Source organism: Anomaloglossus baeobatrachus, chromosome 5, assembly GCF_048569485.1.
Source record: "Anomaloglossus baeobatrachus isolate aAnoBae1 chromosome 5, aAnoBae1.hap1, whole genome shotgun sequence".
NCBI classification, from domain to species: domain Eukaryota; kingdom Metazoa; phylum Chordata; class Amphibia; order Anura; family Aromobatidae; genus Anomaloglossus; species Anomaloglossus baeobatrachus.
In genome coordinates, this window is record NC_134357.1 from 168,157,785 (window position 1) to 168,177,338 (window position 19,554).

The 19,554-nt window shown below is 42.4% G+C and overlaps 1 protein-coding gene across 3 annotated transcripts in view; it reads left to right on the forward strand.

Annotated features, from left to right (window-relative positions):
* PARG (poly(ADP-ribose) glycohydrolase) overlaps nt 1–19,554 on the forward strand; it is a 303,202-nt gene that overhangs the window by 207,558 nt on the left and 76,090 nt on the right. For all 3 annotated transcript variants that reach the window (XM_075349011.1, XM_075349012.1, XM_075349013.1), the window contains 3 exons: nt 7,290–7,437; nt 12,729–12,807; nt 13,984–14,092. In XM_075349011.1, the coding sequence (XP_075205126.1) occupies nt 7,290–7,437; nt 12,729–12,807; nt 13,984–14,092 (336 nt within the window). The remainder of the gene's footprint in view (nt 1–7,289; nt 7,438–12,728; nt 12,808–13,983; nt 14,093–19,554) is intronic.

A 19,554-nucleotide genomic window follows, 5' to 3' on the forward strand; every position in this document is an offset into this window, starting at 1 on the left:
CATTCCAGCAATATCTGCACTCTGATAAGGGTCTCCTTCCTTTTTGAGCCTTGCACTGAATAGTAGTTTCCAACCACAGATGTGGTATTGGCGAACGAAGGAGAAATTGAGTAACAAAATATGTGGTCCATTTTCAGCTGATAGCCCTTTTTGAAATTAACAACTTGGGGCTTAAACGACATTTTATGGAACAAAAAAAAAATATTTTTAATTTCACCTGCCATTGATACACAATTCTATGAATCAGCTTTTGGTTTAAAATTTTTGCAAACCCCCTAGATGAATTCCTCAAGAGGTGTAGTTTCCAAAATAAGGTTAATTATCTGAGGTTTCTGTGGTTTTGTCACCTTAGCGGCTCTTAAAATGTAACACAGCACCCACAGTGTATTCCAGCCAATTGTTCACTTGTAAGTCAAACAGAGCTCCTTCCCTGCCGTGTGTACAAACTGTAGATTCCAACCACATATAGGGCATCTGCGTACTCAAGAAAAATCACACAACAAATTAAATTGGGGACTAAAGCAATGTGTTTGTGGGAAAAGATGTAATTTTTTCATTTTTACAGTACAATGATTTAAAATGCTGTGAAACACCTGTAGGTTCAAGATGCTCAACATACACTTAGATAAATGAATTGAGGGGTGTAGTTTCCAAAATGGTGTCTCTATTCTTTAGTTTTGTTTTGTTTGGGGGTTTTTTTTTGGGGGGGGGGGTTGCTGTTTATGCACGATAGTAGGTCTTCAAATGTGACATAGCGTCTGCAGCCTATTTTGGCCAAATCGGAACTCAGTCATAGCGCACCTTCCCTTCGGAGCCCTTCCGTGTTACCAAACAGACGTTTTGGCCCTCACATGGTACATCAGAGTACTCAGGAGCAATTGCACAACACATTGGGTGGTCCATTTTCTCCTGTTACCCCTGTGAAAATGAAAAATTTGGCATTAAAGCAACATTTTAATGAAAAAACGCACAATTTTCCAATAGTCCCTTCCATTTTGATAACCTCTCAGGTGCCTCACAGGAATAATAGCAAACTTCCTGAATGCGGTAAATGTTGTTTATTAATTTTAGCAGTATGAGATTTAATTTTTATGTTCTCCAAAAAAAGTTCAAAAATTGCAATTTTTGTTTTTTTTACATTTTTATCAAACTTTCATTATTTTCACAAAATGCAAATCATATAGACCTAAATTTACTACTATCATGAAATACAATGTGTCACAAAAAGTGTATCTGTCTGTGTGTGTCTGTCATCGTCTGTGTGTCTGTCTCTGTGTCTCTCTCCTTGAAACAGTTATTTACCCACAAAATTCTTTGTGTGAAATTGTGTCCGATTTAGTCTTTTTTTTTTTTTTGTTTGTTTTTCTCTTTGTGTTGTTGCACTATACAGAAAGGAAATAAACTTGTTTAACAAAATGTGCTAATGGCAATAATTTTCTGGGAAAATAATTTTTCTGCCACCACTTTCCGCCATGACTGTATCGGTCCCAGTAGCATTTTTGCATTGGTTGAAAAGTTAGATTTCAGTTATGTTTCCCACCAGGTTTAATGTCCGGTGTTTAAAGCCCAACCACAATAGACAGCTGTGTGGACTTTATATGTTCTCTTCATGTTCGCCATGATAGGGTACATTCACACCACTGTCCCCAGTTTTTGCGGTCCACAAAAAACTATGGTTTTTCCACGGATGCATCCGTGTGACATCAGCATCGGTTCTGTTCCATGTAAGGTATTATGTGCCTTCCGTTTTTTGCGGTCCGCCAAAAAAAAAGGAAGTAGTTATATACAGTCAAAATCTAGAAAGGTAGCTGACTTAAATGGACAGGTAGATAAGAAAGACATATATAATGTCCCACTCCCCAGCATTTTGTAATCTTGCACACTTTTGTGCCTGTCATGTGGCACTGAAGGGTGTTTAGCATTATACTTAACCAAAAAATATATAATTTAAAACAAAAAACGACGTGTGGTCCCCCTTATATTTTTGGAGCCAGCTCGGGTAAAGCAGACTGCTGCAGACCACAGCTGGCAGCTTCACCTTGGCTGATAATTCAAAACAAAGGGCACCCCACTCTTTTTGTTTAAATTATTTAAATTTAAAATAACAAAGTGGGGTCCCGCAAATTGGATCACCAGCCAAGGTAAAGCAGACAGCTGTGGTCTGGGATTCTTAGGCTAGGGAGGTCCACGGTTATTAGATTCTCCCCAGCCTAAAAATAGCAGGCCGCAGTCGCCACAGTAGTGGCGCATCTATCAAATCAAGTGGCGTCGTCTATCAAATACCCGACATCACTAGCCCAGTCAGTAATAAAGAAGACGACAAACAAATTTTTACTCGAAAAAAACACTCTTTCCCCACCCCCCAACACATTCCCTCTTTCACCAATTTATTGAAAACAAAAAACAAATCCAGGTCCGGCGTAATACAATAAGGGGGTCCCACGATGATCCATACTTCATTGACTGGGACAGTGAGAACAGAATGCTCCCCATTGGCTGGAAGGGCAGTGCAGTGACCTGAGCTAACATAATTAGGTCAGGCCAAGTCCCTGCAGGGCATAACGAGTGCTGACGTCATGAGGTTAGCTAGGTACATTACCTGCAGTGATGAACTCCGCTGAACTTGTGACGTCAACGCTAGTCACTGAGTTTAATGATCGCCGTGTTGTCAAGTGAAGTATCGTGTGAGCCAGTGACGTCACGGTTAGTCAGTCACTGGCTCTCGCGAGACTCGATGTGATGGAACTCTGTGACTAGCGCTGACGTCAGGAGTACAGCAGACAGGTAATGAACTTAGGTAACCTCCTGATGTCGGCGCTAGTCATCCCTTCAGCTGCTCGCACACTGCTGTGGGGCTGGCAAGAGGAGTGGGACACAGACTGCAGGCACTGTTCCACACGGAAGTGCTTCAGTGTGGCTTCCGGGGATTATGCAGACCCATTGACTTGTATTGTCACAGTCTGCAATTGCGTAACAGAATAAGACATGTTCCATAATAATGGAACAGACATATGGACTCCGATGTGTTTTTTGTAGAAACTGTTAGCACACAGACATTTCTGGTTGGAGGGGGATGAAATTGTGAGCCCCATTGGTGGCAGAGACAAAAGTGAACCTGGACGTTATATGCATAGTATTGTATGAACAATGCGTAATAAATACATTAAAGTCTCTCCAGTAGTGCACCCCATTTATTAAACCAGAGTTTTTGGGTGACAAAAGTTTTAGTACCGCTATATATGATGCAGACCAGCCATCTTTTTTGAAAATGCAATGCCTCCATATATAAGAGCAGGTTAGGGTGGTCTCCTAGAATTTCACTGTACATTTGGGCTGCCGCTGTGTGTTCACTTCTTACCTATGCATGTCCCTGACTGAGCTGACCACAGGCTTTGCTTTGGAAGCTCTGCTGTAGCAGGCTTTACTAAATGAACAGACATGTGTTATCTGTGGTTATCAGTGTTTTGACAGCAGCAGAATGGTCCCTAGGACCTGTTTTCCCACCGTGTGTTGTAGTCCAGTGATCTTTTGCAGATAAATGACACGGAATTCTATGCCATGGACAGCTAAAGGTCAATAGGTTTTGCTTGCTGATATGAGATTGATGGATCTGTCTTTCCAAACTGTGTTTATCCGGGCATAGATATGTGATATGAAATTAAAAGGCTTCACTGTCTGCTAGATAAAGCACTTTCTCTTCTGCGCTTCCTAGACATTCACTTTACTTATCACTCCATCTTAAATGTTTAGCTGTAATGCTCCCTCCTGAATTAAACAGACTTGGAGTAGACATTTTTTTTTTTTTTTACCAACTCCAATGTCAAACTAATTGACACTTCCTATTCAAAATGTATTTTTTATGAATAATAACTTCTATCACCCCTGATACCTTAAGATTGCAGTTGTGCGATCTGGTTCTTATACCATTTGTTAAACACTGTAGATCTGCAGCATCTATAGTTAGACACAGATGGGGCTGTCTTTTTTTTTTTTTTTTTTTTTCTTTGTCATGGTAATTCCTCAAGAATAGGTAACTATAGTTAGTACAAGTGGGCTGTGAATTTGAGATGATGCGCTGGACTTCATTGTTCCCATGCAACTATAGTTAACCAATGAATGAGTGTGTGCACACTGCGTTTTTGAATGCAGAAATTTTCTGCACCTTGTGGCAGAAAAACATTCCCCCGCATGCATTTTTTTTTTTTTTTATTTTCGTGAAATTAATGGCTGCTTCCTTTTTCTGCACCCAGAATTGCAAGGAAAAAAAGATGCAAGAGTGAGCAGCACTTCAGGATTCTCATAGACTTTGCTGACATAAGAATAGACATGCACTTTTGTCACAAAGCTGCACCAGAAAAGGCGGCAAAGACACATAAGAAAAAATGTCAGCGTGTGCACAAGTCCGTACAATAGTCTGTCCCGCACACCCACCAGGTCTGCAATTAGTATTTGCCTGTTTGCCTCCAATAATAGTAATGGGCTGATAAGTTGCCTGTTTACCAGGGCTGTGGAGTCGGAGTCGATGTTCATTTTGGTGGAGTCTGAATCTGTATAAAATGGACCGACTCTGACTTCTAAAATATATAATAAATTGGGGACAGTAGTGCAATGCAGAATGTGATGAATATTTTTTTCATAGGAATTTGGGAAATTTCTGAAATGTCCTATAAATGGCTGTTTTATTCCTGATCTAAGGCTACATTCACACAGTGTTTGCTGCGGTTTTTTGAGGATACGTTTTTCAGCTGCAAAAGCAGATCAGCTTTTTAAAAAAAACGTATCACCTGAAAGGTTTTTGAGTTCATAGATAATGTTTTCAATATAAAAAGCAGGTTAGAAAAACACCACACAAACTGACCTGCTCATTCTTTGTGAGGATATCCGTTTTTGAGGCCTCCAGTTTCTCCAGTGGAAAAAGTTCTGCAAGATTACGAACTCTAAAAAAAAAAAAAAAAAAAAAAAAACAGGTTCTTGCTATTGTAACAGACAATGCTTCAAACATGATAAGTGCAATTAAACTGATGAATGAGAGTAATGAACAACAGCTAGAAGAACATTTAGGATTCAGTATGTTTGAGATGGAAGGCCACAGTGCTGTTCATGTAACTGAGGAACAAACAGATATTACAACTTTTGAAGGAAGGACTATTGAAGGAATTGCTTAATCACCCATTTACCCTGACTAAAAAATTACAAGCTGAGGACTTCTGGCATTTTCATAAAGGAGTGGAAGAACTTTCTATTTTGCCTGTCCCAAAGAGGAGATGGCATTTCTGCCTCAAGGAAACGGAAAGAGACACAGCTATTGGAAAATAAAATTCTTCTGGCAGCTGTGGACCCAAGTCATCGTATACTGCTTGATGATCAATATCTTACTAAAGAAAAGAAGCTCTGACTGAGGTAGCAGTTATGATGAGTGGCTACAGGACTGCCAGGCACAAGAGGACTTGGGGCCTGACAGTGCTACTGCTGCCTTATCTTCATTCTCATCAGATGAGGAGTTTAACTTTGACAAGGATTTGGATGACATGGAGCAGGCAAAGCGTTGCCGCCAGGAAAAAGATTTCACTCCGTCTCCTACAGCAGCAGATTGACCAGATTTCAGCAAAATTTTTCACTTTCTCTCAAAGAAATAGAAAAATTCAAAAGTTCATAAACACTGACCGTGCATGTGGCAATTCCTTTATACCTGGAAATTGTTAGAGATGTTGCCCATGTGGCTACAGCTTTGCCTCCAACCCAAGTTACTGTAGAGAGGTTGTTCTCTAGCCTTAAAATTATTAGGTCAGATTTGAGGTAATCTATGAAGGAGGATCTGATGTAGGCAATTCTATTTCTGAGAAAAAATTCATACTCTGCACAAATGTGTTATATATATATATATATATATATATATATATATATATATATATAATATAAATATTAATAATAATTAATATATTATATAATTTAGTATTACATATTTACAATGTTATTAGTTTTTTTTGTGTTCTAAAGTTGTATTCCAATAAATATATTTTAAGTTCTATCTAAATATCTTGTTTGTTGTATCATAAAAATGATTTAAATGTCTGATGTTCACATTGTTCTACAATAAATTTTTCACTTAACTATAAGCAATATATATGGCAGTCTGAGTTGATGTCGATGTAAGGGAAATTGAGTTGGAGTCGTAGGTTTGGCTTACCGACTCCACAGCCCTGCTGTTTACCTCCTGATGGGTAGAACTAAATTGTCTCTTCAGGGAGGAAGGAGACAAACTCTAGTGCCACCTATTGGAAGTAGCAATCCTAAAAGTCAAAAGTGGCTTTCAAACGAGCCTTTTCATAGGACTAGGAATTTATGCCAGATTATAACCTCAATTTGCAGACACTGTTCTTCAGGATGATTGTCCCTCATCAGTGCAAAGCATGAGGTCTGAGTGACTTTTAGGATTGCTACTTCCAATAGGTGTCGCTAGAATTCGTCTCCTTCCTCCTTGAAGAGACAATTTTGAATATTTCCCAGAGGAGCATTGCAGCTATAAGATTCCTCACCACTGACAGCGAGATTGGTTTGTCAGTCTCCGCAAGGAGAAAAGTTTTCCCCTGAGACCCGGGTATAACTAATGATTTTATTTCCAATCCTTTTTTTTTCCCTTTAAAAAAATAAGTACATTTTAAACTGAACCACCATAAAAATACTCAAATTTAGATAGTACTACAATTGTAACCTCTTGGAGAATAAAGATGACATAATAATATTCCCACTGAAAAAAAAAAACTACAGAAAGCCCATGGCCCCATCAACTCTCAGAAGGCTGCAAAACAATTTAAAAAAAGCATTTTTTTCCATTAAGAATGTTTTGGGGTTTATTTTGTTTTTGCAAAATCATTTTTTTTTTCCTTTAGTGTATGCTATTGCTACATTTCTACCAAGCCATAGAAAAAAAAATCTTAGTTTTCACTGTCAATCTTGCAATAAAAGAGTACTAGCAGAATTGCTAGGTTTTTGCTATGCTTTACCCCCCCCCCCCCCCCCCAGATCACTTTCCTCCTCTTCCCCCATCTTTAAAAGAAAAAAATTGTCCCATAAAAACCTTCCCTCATATTCCTCGTACAGCTACTTTGACGTAAAGTTAATAATTCTCTGTGAATATGGAAGAATATACTTTTCTGCAGAGGTTGCATGAGTTTTATCTTATGCACCAATTTCAGATGTCAGACACCACTCTAGATCTAGGTATGTTCTTAAGAAGTGAATTTTATTTGCAATTGTTTTTCAGTGTTATCCACCCTCTCTTTGAACAGGTGGACTTTGCCAATCGCTTTGTTGGTGGTGGTGTGACTAACTCAGGCCTCGTCCAGGAAGAGATCCGGTTCATCATCAATCCTGAACTGATAGCAGCCCGCCTCTTTACAGAGGAATTGGATAGCAATGAGTGCCTTATTATAACAGGTCAGTTTATTGAATTCCTTTCTAATAGAAAAATGAATGGTTATGGTCCAATCTCACAGAAATCCATTATGATGACAGATGCATTCTGTTGCTAGTCTGAAAGCTGCATGATGCTTATCGCTCGCCCGGTGTACCGCACCATTGTTGGTGTTTTCTGAGCATTCCCTGCATTCAGTACAGTCTTGTCATTAGTGACATTGCTGCCTGGGTTACAGTTGTATTTCCATTTTGCATGACCTTTTTTTTATTTTTTCCCTATCCACTTTAGTTTATTAGAGTGTCTGTTTAATGAATTCCAGTGTCCGTCCTATTAATGGAAATGGCCTTTCCATCATTCTTATAATGTGGCTGGCTGCCTTCCATCTCCTTTTTGGCCAGTCCTCTCCTTCTGTCACACTTTCTCTTCCCGATAAATTACATTCCTTGTGACGGAGGCTTCGTGACTAAAGTCTAATGGATGAAACTATGCAGCTTTAATTTGTATGAGAGCTTGAGAAATTGTAAAGAAATTAAATTTGCTGTGATTTCTTTACGGCATCTGTTTAGCATCGGCTTCGTAATGGTTATTGTCAGTGTCAGTCTCTTAATGTTATTAAGCCCCACGATGAGTTAGCAAGAGCCCTGTGTAATCTCAAAGGCCTTAAAGAGGCTGTAATTCCATGCAGTTTATATTGTTTTATATATATATATATGTCACTAGATGCGTTAGTGATTTAGTATCTTCAGTGCTAGTATTTCCTCTCCCGTGGCGGGGTATCCTCTCCCTATCTGGTGGCGGGGAGATCCAGGATGTGGGGCACCTGAAACAATGGATACAAGAAGCTTGTGGTAGCATTTCTTCTGCAGTATTGCTCTCGGTGTGTCAAGAGCTGGAGAAGAGAATCGCGTTTACAATTCAACACAATGGGCAGCACTTTGAGCATCCTTTAGTGGGTTATTGTCGTTGCTCCATGTCACAAATGTGTCAATAACTTGATAATGAATATGTTAAAAATGAGCACACAGTTGTTTTTCTTGTGCAATTCTGTTTGTCACATGACCCCCTTCCCATTGAAAAAAAATTAAAGTTGAATTCAAAATGGCAGCTTTGCAGATGGCTGCCATGGGCATCACCTAGCCTCAAATGTTTGGCCCCTCCCATGTACTAATATGCCACAAACGGTAAGGTGATATCAGCAACTACTACCATTTTATCAGGGTGTATGCATACTTATGGCCAACCCTGTATATACAATCATGAGACAAGCCAGGTACACCCTCTTTTGAATTCTATGGTTTTACGTATATGGACAGTAAAAAAAAATCTGTTCTTTGGGAGGTCTAAAAAGTAAGTAAATGTAACCTTAGACAAATAACAACATACAACAACTTACACTATCATTGTTTAACAAAAGCAAAATGTTAATACCGTGTGTGAAATATTAAATCACTAGGACAACTATCTAATTCCCCATGTTTGGCCGCATTAAAATAACAAAGATTATACCCATCTCCCGTTCCAGCGGTGGCGGCGTTCACTTTCCTGGTGCTCTTATGAGGTTGCTAAATCAATAGAGCCCTGTGCACAGTCACTATCTGCTTCCTTCTCCCTGCCCTCAGACGTATAATTAACAGGAAGTGAGTGGCTAGCCGCAGCTCTCACTTCCTGTTACTTATATATCTGAAGGAGCAGAGAGAAGCCGGCAGTGATTGGGCCCAGGGTTCGAATGATGTAACAACCACCCCACACACCCTGACAACGCGAGAGACTGCACCGTGGGCCGATGCTGGCCGGGGAGGGCAGTATAAGGCTATGTGCGCACTAGAAAAGTGATTTTTCACAAGAAAATTTCTTGAGAAACTTCTGGGAGTAGTAAAAAAAACCGCACCAAAACCGTGGGAAAAAAGCATGCGTTTTTGCCGCGGTTTTTCCGCAAGTTGGTCCCTGCGTCTTTTTTATGCTGTAACTGCAGTAATATATAAATAAAGCATGTTGAAAAAGAAAAAAAAAAAAAGGATGGATGGATAAATGGATGGATAGATAAATGGATAGATAATCAATAGATTGATCTGTCCTCTATCAATCAATAGTCCCTGTGAGGACACTGCAGTTCTCACGGTCGGTAGTGTGTTCACATTACCGACCGTGAGAAATGACCTGTAATTACCTATCTGCAGTCTCGTTACGAGGCTGCATTCTGTACAGTGTCAGTCGCGGCTGGATGCAAGCATCGTGGGACCTGCGTGGATTACGCCAGAGCTGTGTGTTGGGGGGTGTAATAAAGGAGTGAAAGAGGCGGCTTTTTTTGTCTTTTATTTAAAATAAAGGATTTTTCGGTGTGTGCTTATTAACTTTACTTACGAGTTAATCATGAAAGCTGTCTCACAGACGCTGCCATGATTAAGCCTGGACTTAAATGGCAGCGATGCGCTGCCATTTAACTCTTTATTGCCTGGATTGCCACCGCATCACGGCAATCTGGAAGAGCCGGGGACACTCCGGGACTGCCGCATAATGAATGCGACAGTCCCAGGGCAGCTGCGGGCTGATATTCTCGGCTGCGGGAGGAGGGGGGCATTAATCCTGGCCCTCGCCTAACCCAGCCTGTGAATAGCGGGCCGCCGCTGTGTGTTTAACTCGGCTGGATGGTAAAAATACAGCGGAGTCCGCGGTTTTTGTTTTGTTTTTTATATGCACGCTTTGATTTCTATGTGTATTCTATATGTCTGTCTCTGTGTGAGTTTGATGTGTGTTTACTGTGTGTGTGTGTGTGTGTGTGTGTGTGTGTGTGTGTGTTTACTCTGCTCCGCTTCCTCTTCCTGTCATAATGACATCACTTCCCTGCAAAACGCAGGCAGTGATGAACATTACTGCAGGTAAACTGCGGCTATACCGAGGGTATACCGCACATCATTTGCTACCTGCGGTATAACCGCGGTATTTCACGATTACATTACAGTGAATGGAGTGAGATACCGGGGTATACCGCAGGTATTCCGGAGGTCCCGAGGAAGAAGTGGACCGCTGCCAGTCCATCCTCATGGCGGATACAGGTGTATAAAGACTCCATATCCGCCGTGACGATCAAAATGTCTGTCTCCATATAGATGCCATCAATCCTGTTGAGCACGTCCATTGTGTCTTTTAGGTAGGAGGGAAGTGTTTCAACCAACGGTTTTAGGTAGAAATCAATGAGTTTACATACCGGGTCACACATTCCCTCCAAACCAGACACAATCAGGCGGCCCGGCGGATTGTTGGCATCTTTATGAATCTTGGGGAGCAGGTAAAACGTGGGTACCCTAGGGTATTTAACTAGAAGTCTCTCCAGAACCTTCTTTGTAATAAGACCATTATCAAATGCCTGCACAAGGATCAGCAGAAGGTCTCTGGAAAAGGAATTAATAGGATTAAAGTCAAGCCTTTTATAGGTGTCCTTATCTTTCAACTGAGGAAAGGCCTCTTTTTCAAATTTATCAATGGGCCATATTACAATGTTTCCCCCCTTGTCAGCAGGTTTAAAAAGGATGTCCTTCCATCCTTCCAGTTGTTTAAGGGCAGTCCTCTGTCGGAAGGTAAGATTGTCATTGCGTCTTCTTGACGACAGTTGAGTAAAGTCGTCAACAACCAACTTAGTAAAAAATATCTACGGACGGACACAGTGACAAGGGAGGAAACCTGACTGACCTAGGCATGATACAAGATGGAAACATACCGGCACTGTCAGGGGGTTGTTGTTCAGATTGGAGTTCCTCCAAAAGCGCTAAAGCCTCCCTCTCCGCACGACTATCCAAGCCGAATGTTGGCGCATCACGAGTATTGGTACAAACGTGGCACAGCTAAACATCTAGACATTGTTCTAGAAGTCTCGTGATGTTCAGATGCAACTTTGCAAACTTTAGTCCTACTGCTGTGTTTTTGGTTGTTTTTTTTTTTTTGCAGTTTCTCTGAGCATTGTAAGGTTTGATCTTGGTGTGAATTTGCTGTGATGTTCACTCCTGGAAAGATTAACTCTTGAATGCTTTCCACTTAAGAACTATAGAATGATGGATTCCAAAAAGTATGGAAATGACCTTTATAATCTTTCCCAGAGTGATGGACAGCAAAATTTGGGTCTATAAGGTCATTGCTGATTTTTCCTTTTTTACATTGTGTTAACACAAGCCTGAATATTCTAGGCCGCACCTTACCCAAACTTCTGCTCTTATAGATGCAGGCACATTTGCTGATGAGAAATTAAGGGCATTTGAGTACTACACCTGGATACTAGTTGCTATCTTCATTCCTATGAAAACAGTAAGTACAGTGGAACCTTGCTTTACGAGAACAATCCGTCCTGGGAGTGTGCTTGCAAACAAAGTTACTCGTCTAGCAAAGCAAAATTTCCCATAGGAAATAATGCAAGCTCAGACAATACGTTCCACAACTTGTTCAATGTCCCATGCTGGTCCCCTATTGTGCCATTACACTTCAGACACACACACACACACACACACATTATGCTCCCCTTACCTTCCGTTCCATCTCCGGCCTCCCGGTTCTTGTAGTTCGCCGGTACAGGATCGGGTAACCATCGCGACGATTGAGGAACTTCCACTGTCAGAGCACTGACGTCAAAGGCTTGCTTCTGATTGGCCAGCGCGCTGCCTTTTGAGTAGCGGCTGACAGCGAAAGTTCCTCCATTGTCGCGATGGTTACCCGATACACATCCTGTAGCGGCGAACTACAAGAACCATGAGGCCGGCGATGGAACGGAAGGCAAGGTGAGCATAATTTGTGCGTGTTTGTTTGTGCGTGTTTGTTTGTGCGGAGTGCAAGAGCGGGTCAGAGCGCGATTAAAGTACGGAGCCAGATGTGTGTGTGGTGAGCGGGTATGGCAAAAATTTCTTGTAAACTGAGTTACAAATTTACAGCAAGCTTTGCTCGTATAGCGAAATGCTCACAAACCGGGTTACTCGTAAAACGAGGTTCCACTGTATACTTTAATTTTTCACACGCTGCTGGATTTTTTTTTCTTTTTCCTTTCTTTTCTTACATAAGGACATTGCAATTTGCCTTGCATTGTCGCTCATCTGAGGTTTATTTTACCTAATTTTAAGATCTTTGAAGTAGCAGATATTTTTTTAAAATGTGGCCTGATTAGTAAAATCTAAGAATTCAAAGAGGGTGTACTTAGTTTTTCTCATTACTGCAGGTGATGGATTATGATAGTGGCTTTTGTTTGCAAAGAGAATCAATTTTGTTATGAATATTTATGGTCCATAATATTTTTAATTTATTAGGTATTTATGCGATTGTTTTTTCTCTATAGGTACAGAACAGTACAGTCAGTATAAAGGTTATGCTGATAGTTACAGATGGGAGAAAGCTCACAAAGATGAAGCTCCACGGTATGTTTTTAAAACTTCCATGATCATCCCAGTCTACTGTTTTTTAATTTAATTTAAAGCCTGGGATGAAAGAGGAGCACCTTCTAATTACTAAAAAGGTTATCCAACTCAACAAGTTATCAACTAGCCACAAGTTAGATGATAACTTGCTGATGGTTGGTGCTCAGACCACTGTGATCCCCACTGATCTCAAGAATAAAGCTTTAAAGGGAACCAATCATCAGGATTTTCGTGTATAACCTTAAGCCAGTGCTATACTGGCGCTATCAGGCAGATAATCTACATACCATTAGTGGTCAGCTCAGATGTTTAGGCTTTCAAATCCAAGAAAGTGAAGTTTAAAAAATAATCAGCTTTTGGATTCCCGCCCCTCTGCCTGTTGTTCCTCCCACTCTCTCTGGCTCTATGCTTTATTACTCCCTCTCACCCCTCCATGATCCTTGTCTTCTGTCTTCTTCAACCTGTCACTGGCACGTCCTCCGATCAGCTGTTTTCTTCTGCTGTTGTGAACACACGCGGTCGCAAGAGAGCAGAAGATGCATGCACCGCCCTCTCAGTCGGAAGAATAGAACATCAGGGGCTAACACAGGCTTCAGAAAGATGGCGCCGGAGATGAGCGCTACGTGCAGGCGCCAACTCCGATGCCATCTTACTGAATAGAAAAATTAGCATAGAGCCAGAGAGAGGGAGGAACAGGCGGCGGGGGGAGGTTGGGGGGGGGGGGGATCCATGTGCATAACCCTGTCAGTCAAAAAGCTGACGAATTTTTAAACTTCACTTTCTTGGATTTGAAAGTCTAAACATTTGAGCTGACCACTAATGGTATGTAGATAATCTGCCTGATAGTGACAGTACTGCACTGGCTTTAGGTTATATACGAAAATCCTGATGATTGGTTCCCTTTAAAATGCTGCATGTATTGTTTATGGGACTGCCAAACATAGCCAAGCACTGCTCTTTCTTTAGCAGTCCCTGTAGACCATGAATCGAGTAGTGGCACACATGTGCAGCCACAGGTTCATTCCAACAGGACATGACAGAACCTTGTTCTTTAGATTGAAATGAGGTCCCTGTTACTGTTATAATTTGTTTATGCAATACATGATGTACGTATGCTTTCTATGCATTGTGGGTCCCTGTTCACACGTCCTTATTGAATGCTTTCTTCTCTTACAGGGACAGCTGGCAGAGACGTACTACAGAAATCGTTGCCATTGATGCTTTCCACTTCCGCAGTCATATTGATCAGTTTACACCAGACAAGATCAGGAGAGAGTTAAACAAGGTTTGTGATTTCTATTCTTGTTTCTCTTCTATTTCTAAAGCGCTGTAAATAGTCTGATCTCTTTACATAGTATTTTTGCACTTCTTTTTCTGAAAAATAAATTGCAAACCTAACTAAAAATAAAATTACTTTCATTAACCCCTGTCTGATTTTCCGTTTTTTGGGGGGTTTTTTCTGCCAATCTTGCCATATGAGGGCTTGTTTTTTTTGCGAAACAAGTTGTACTTTTAAATGAAACCATAAGTTTTACCATACAATGTACTGTAAAACAGCAAAAAAATTCCAAGTGCGGAAAAATTACAAACAAAAAGTGCGATTACATGATTGTTTTTGGGATAGTTTATTAAAGAAGTTGTCCAGTTACCAAAACTGATTTTTTTTTTTCTGATAAATCTTGCTAATATGTGCCCCTCAACACATCTATTATGTTTTTTCAGCAAAATTAGCTTTTATTGTGCACTAACAGCACACGCTCATTGCTGGCTCCAGCTCTGATGCGGTTAATCTCTCCTCTGACTTCCTGTGTTCAGTTCCTACAAGTCCCAGAATTCTTTGTGGCTCTAGGGCGGTGTCTGGCTTATCTAACACACCCATTGTGTCTAATACACCCACTCTGCTCCCACCCAAACCCTCCTCCCTGCCTCTTCCCAGTAGATGCACTGATATCCTCAATCATACAGACAGCAGCAGCTCTACACAGCCAGGGGAAGAAAGTGTGTGTGTGCGCGTATATACAGTGTATGTGTATATACAGTGTGTGTGTGTGTGTGTATATACAGTGTGTGTGTATATACAGTGTATGTGTATATACAGTGTATGTGTATATACAGTGTGTGTGTGTATATACAGTGTGTGTGTGTATATACAGTGTATGTGTGTGTATATATACAGTGTGAGTGTGTATGTGTGTGTGTATGTCATACTCACCTGTCTGCAGGGTCCGGGTGCCATGCCTGCTTCCAGCCCCTGTCTCAGTCCCTCCGCTCCGGCTGTGTGCAGTCTCCCCGGGGCACGTACGAAGCTTGCAGGACCTGGCTGTGGATCACCTGATGCAGTCACCTGACGCATCAGCTGATCGATTCTCGTGGTGTCGCCGGCTTCTTCGCGCTCGGCCGGCTATCAGCTGATCCTGCCGTCGGGGGACTTCATCAGCTGATTACCGGCAGCTCCTGCAGCGATGGGACAGGATCAGACTCTCATCCGATCGCTCCAGGAGCTGCCGGTAATCAGCACAGACGTGAGTATGTATTTATTTATTTTTTTTTTTTTGCACTGATGCTTCAGCTGATTGTATAATCGGCTTTTATACAATCAGCTGATGTATGATGTGATTCACGTCCTTTAACCTGACACATCATCTGATCGCTTTGCCTTCCAGCAAACCGATCAGATGATATTGGATCCTGATTGGACGGCGCGGGACCCTAACCCAGGATTACTGCGGAGGGGGGTTTATTTCAATAAAGATGGAGTCACTAATTGTGTTGTGTTTTATTTCTAATAAAAATATTTTTCTGTGTTGTGTTTTTTTTTTTTTTATCATTACTAGAAATTCATGGTGGCCATGTCTAATATTGGCGTGACACCATGAATTTCGGGCTTAGGGCCAGCTGATAATATACAGCTAGCCCTAACTCCATTATTACCTAGCTAGCCACCCGGCATCAGGGCAGCTGGAAGAGTTGGATACAGCTCCAGAAGATGGCGCTTCTATGAAAGCGCCATTTTCTGGGGTGGCTGCGGACTGCAATTCGCAGTGAGGGTGCCCAGAAAGCTTGGGCACCCTTCACTGTGGATTCCAATCCCCAGCTGCCTAGTTGTACCCGGCTGGACACTAAAATTAGGCGAAGCTCACGTCATTTTTTTTTAAAATTATTTCATGAAATTCATGAAATAATTAAAAAAAAAAGAGCTTCTCTATATTTTTGGTTCCCAGCCGGGTACAAATAGGCAGCTGGGGGTTGGGGGCAGCCCGTACCTGCCTGCTGTACCCGGCTAGCATACAAAAATATGGCGAAGCCCATGTCATTTTTTTTTTTTCTTTTTGGGTAAACAACTGCATACAGTCCTGGATGGAGGATGCTGAGCCTTGTAGTTCTGCAGCTGCTGTCTGCTCTCCTGCATACAATGAACATTTTGAATAAGGAAATGACATCAGACCTTTTTTTTTTTTTTTTTCTCATCAACAATCTTTAATGGCATTGTGCACTGATTAAAAACGCAGTGAGCAAAAACGCAGCAAAAAACGCACCAAATCGCGGCAAAAACGTGACATGCAGCACCGCAGGTGACAGAGCAGAGCAAGTTGGTGACATGCTCTGCTCTGACACAGTGTGCTGCATGTCACTGTCTCCACTCTGGGACTTGTTGTGCAGGTGACCGGATGATACATGTCACTAACTTGCTCCACTCTGTGACTTCTGCTGCATTGTTCCAACTGTATACACTCTCACCTGAACAAGTCTCAGAGTGGGGCAGTTAGTGACATGTAGCATCCGGTCACCTGCACAACAAGTCCCAGAGTGGAGACAGTGACATGCAGCACACTATGTGTCAGAGCAGAGCATGTCACTGTCTCCACTCCGCTGACCTCACAGCCCGTACATGCTGCGATGGATGCAGGGGGACACAGAACAAGTAATCTGCCGACACTGGAGTTATCTGATTACTTGGGATGAATTGAGCAGTAAAATGCTCTGGTGCTCGATGGGCGAAGCCCATGCCGATTTTTTTTTTTTTTTTTTTTTTTTTTGTAAAAATTCATTAAAAATAATTAAAAAAAAATCACATTTTTTGTGGGCTCCCGCTGCATTTTCTATTGCTAAGGGTAACCAAAGCTACTGGCTGCTAGCCCCCGCTGCTTGGTGTTACTTTCACTGGCAATAGAAATGCAGGGAAGCATTTTTTTTTTATAAAGGTTTTTCCCTGAAAACGTTTTTAAGAAAATGACGTGGGCTTCGCCATATTTTTGTATGCTAGCCAGGTACAGCAGGCAGCTACGGGCTGCCCCCAACCCCCAGCTGCCTATTTGTACCCGGCTGGGAACCAAAAATATAGAGAAGCTCTTTTTTTTTTTTTAATTATTTCATGAATTTCATGAAATAATTTAAAAAAAAATGACGTGAGCTTCGCCTAATTTTAGTGTCCAGTCGGGTACAACTAGGCAGCTCGGGATTGGAATCCACAGTGCAGGGTGCCCAAACTTTCTGGGCCCCCCACTGCGAATTGCAGTCCACAGCTGCCCCAGAAAATGGCGCTTTCATAGAAGCGCCATCTTCAGGCGCTGTATCCAACTCTTCCAGTGGCCCTGGTGGCAGGTGGCACGCTGGGTAATAAGGGGTTAATACCAGCTATGTTTTACCAGCTGGTATAAAGCCCGAGATTCTTAATGTCAGGCCAAGTTTAACCTGGCCATTAAGAATCTCCAACAAAGGGTTTAAAAAAAAAAAAAAAGACATCACACAGAGAAAAATACTTTATTAGAAATAAATACACAGACACAGTAGGGACTCCATGTTTATTACTCCCTCTCACCCCTCCACGATGGAGAGATTTCTGTACTGACCCTGCCAGGAGAGAGCGGGGGGGGGGGGAAGAGAGCGAGCTGGGGGGGGGAAGAGAGCGAGCGGGGGGGAGGAGAGAGCGAGCGGGGGGGAGGAGAGAGGGGGGGGGGGAGAGAGAGGGGGGGGGGGAGAGAGGGGGGGGAGAAGAGAGAGAGAGGGGGGGGGAAAGAGTGGGGAAAGAACGGGGGGGGCAGAGGTGCTCTGTCACCAACTGTCTCCACTCTGTGACTTGTGGTGCAGGTGACAGAGTGCAGACAGTTGGTCCCATGCAGCAGGACAGGTGGCAGAGCACAGCGGTGACATGCCTGCCAGTGTCTTGCTGCTGGGAGGAGCAGAAGATCACACTGCCCGACACCGGCCGCTCTCCTGACATCGCAGCAGAGCGGGCGGGTGGACAGTGTGATCACATACTTACGTGCAGGGGGGGATTCAGCTGAAGAACCCCCCCCTGTACTGCACACTGGCGCCCCGTGTCTCACCATCTGCAGGACGCTTCCGGCTCCACACTAACGTCCTCCGGCTCCTCCCCTCGATGCTGGGCTGTGACGTGCGGTAGTTACCGCCCACAGCCCTGTCACTCAATCTGAGTGGCGCCGGCATCCTGTGACGTACCCGTCCAGTTTGAGAGCCCGGAAATGCCGGGACGTCAGAGGATGCCGGCGGCCACCGCTCCAGGGGGTCATGTGACCGGCACTGAGCGTGCAGCATAGCGCCGCTCAGTGCCAGAATGGAAACAGAAGCCAATGGAGAAGACGCCTAGAAAGGTAAGTATAACTCATACAGAAAATAAAAAAAAATGGGTGAACCACCCCTTTAACAGTGTTCACTATATGGTGAAACTGATGTATCGGTGTGATGCCTCAGGTTGGTATGAGTTCGTAGACTCCAAACATGTATGTGTTTTATTTTATCTAATGGGTTAAAAAAAATTCAGAAGTTTGTTCCAAGAAAAGTGGTGCACTTTATGCACCATATTCTGCAACCCGTAGCGTTCTTATTTTTCGGCATCTGCGGCTCAGTGATAGCTTATTATTTTGCGTCTCGAGCTGACGTTTCTAATGGTACCATGCTTGTGCAGATGCTACGTTTTGATCGCCATTTATTGCATTTTGTGCAAAATGTGTGGCGTTCAAACAACCAAATTTTGGCGTTTGTAATTTTTTTGCCATTTACCTTTCAGATTAATTGATTTTATATTTTGATAGATCTGGCATTTCTGAATGCGGAGAAACCAAATATATGTACAGCACAGACCAAAAGTTTGGACACACCTTCTCATTCAAAGAAAGAATTTTCTTAATTTCCATGACTCTGAAAATTGTAGATTCACATTGAAGGCATCAAAACTGTGAATTAACACATGTGGAATGAAATACTTAAAAAAAATTGTGAAACAAGTGAAAATATCTTATATTCTAGGTTCTTCAAAGTAGCCACCTTTTGCTTTATTTGATCCAACCACCGTGTCTTTGTGGGATGCAGAAAAGGTGAACGGATGGACTCTATATGCCTGTCTCCCAACGTGAAGCATGGAGGAGGTGGTGTGGTGATGGTGTAGGGGTGCTTTGCTGGTAACACTGTTGGGGATTTATTCAAAATTGAAGGCATGCTGAACCAGCATGGCTACCACAGCATCTTGCAGCTTCATGCTATTCCATCGGGTTTGCGTTTAGTTGGGCCATGGCCAACAGGCCAATGACCCTAAACACACCTCCAGGCTGTGTAAGGGCTATATAACTAAGAAGGAGAGTGATGGGGTGCTATGCCAGAAGACCTGGCCTCCACAGTCACCAGACCTGAACCCAATCGAGATGGTTTGGGGGTGAGCTGAACCGCAGAGTGAAGGCAAAAGGGCCAACAAGTGCTAAGCATCTCTGGGAACTCCTTTATAACTGTTGG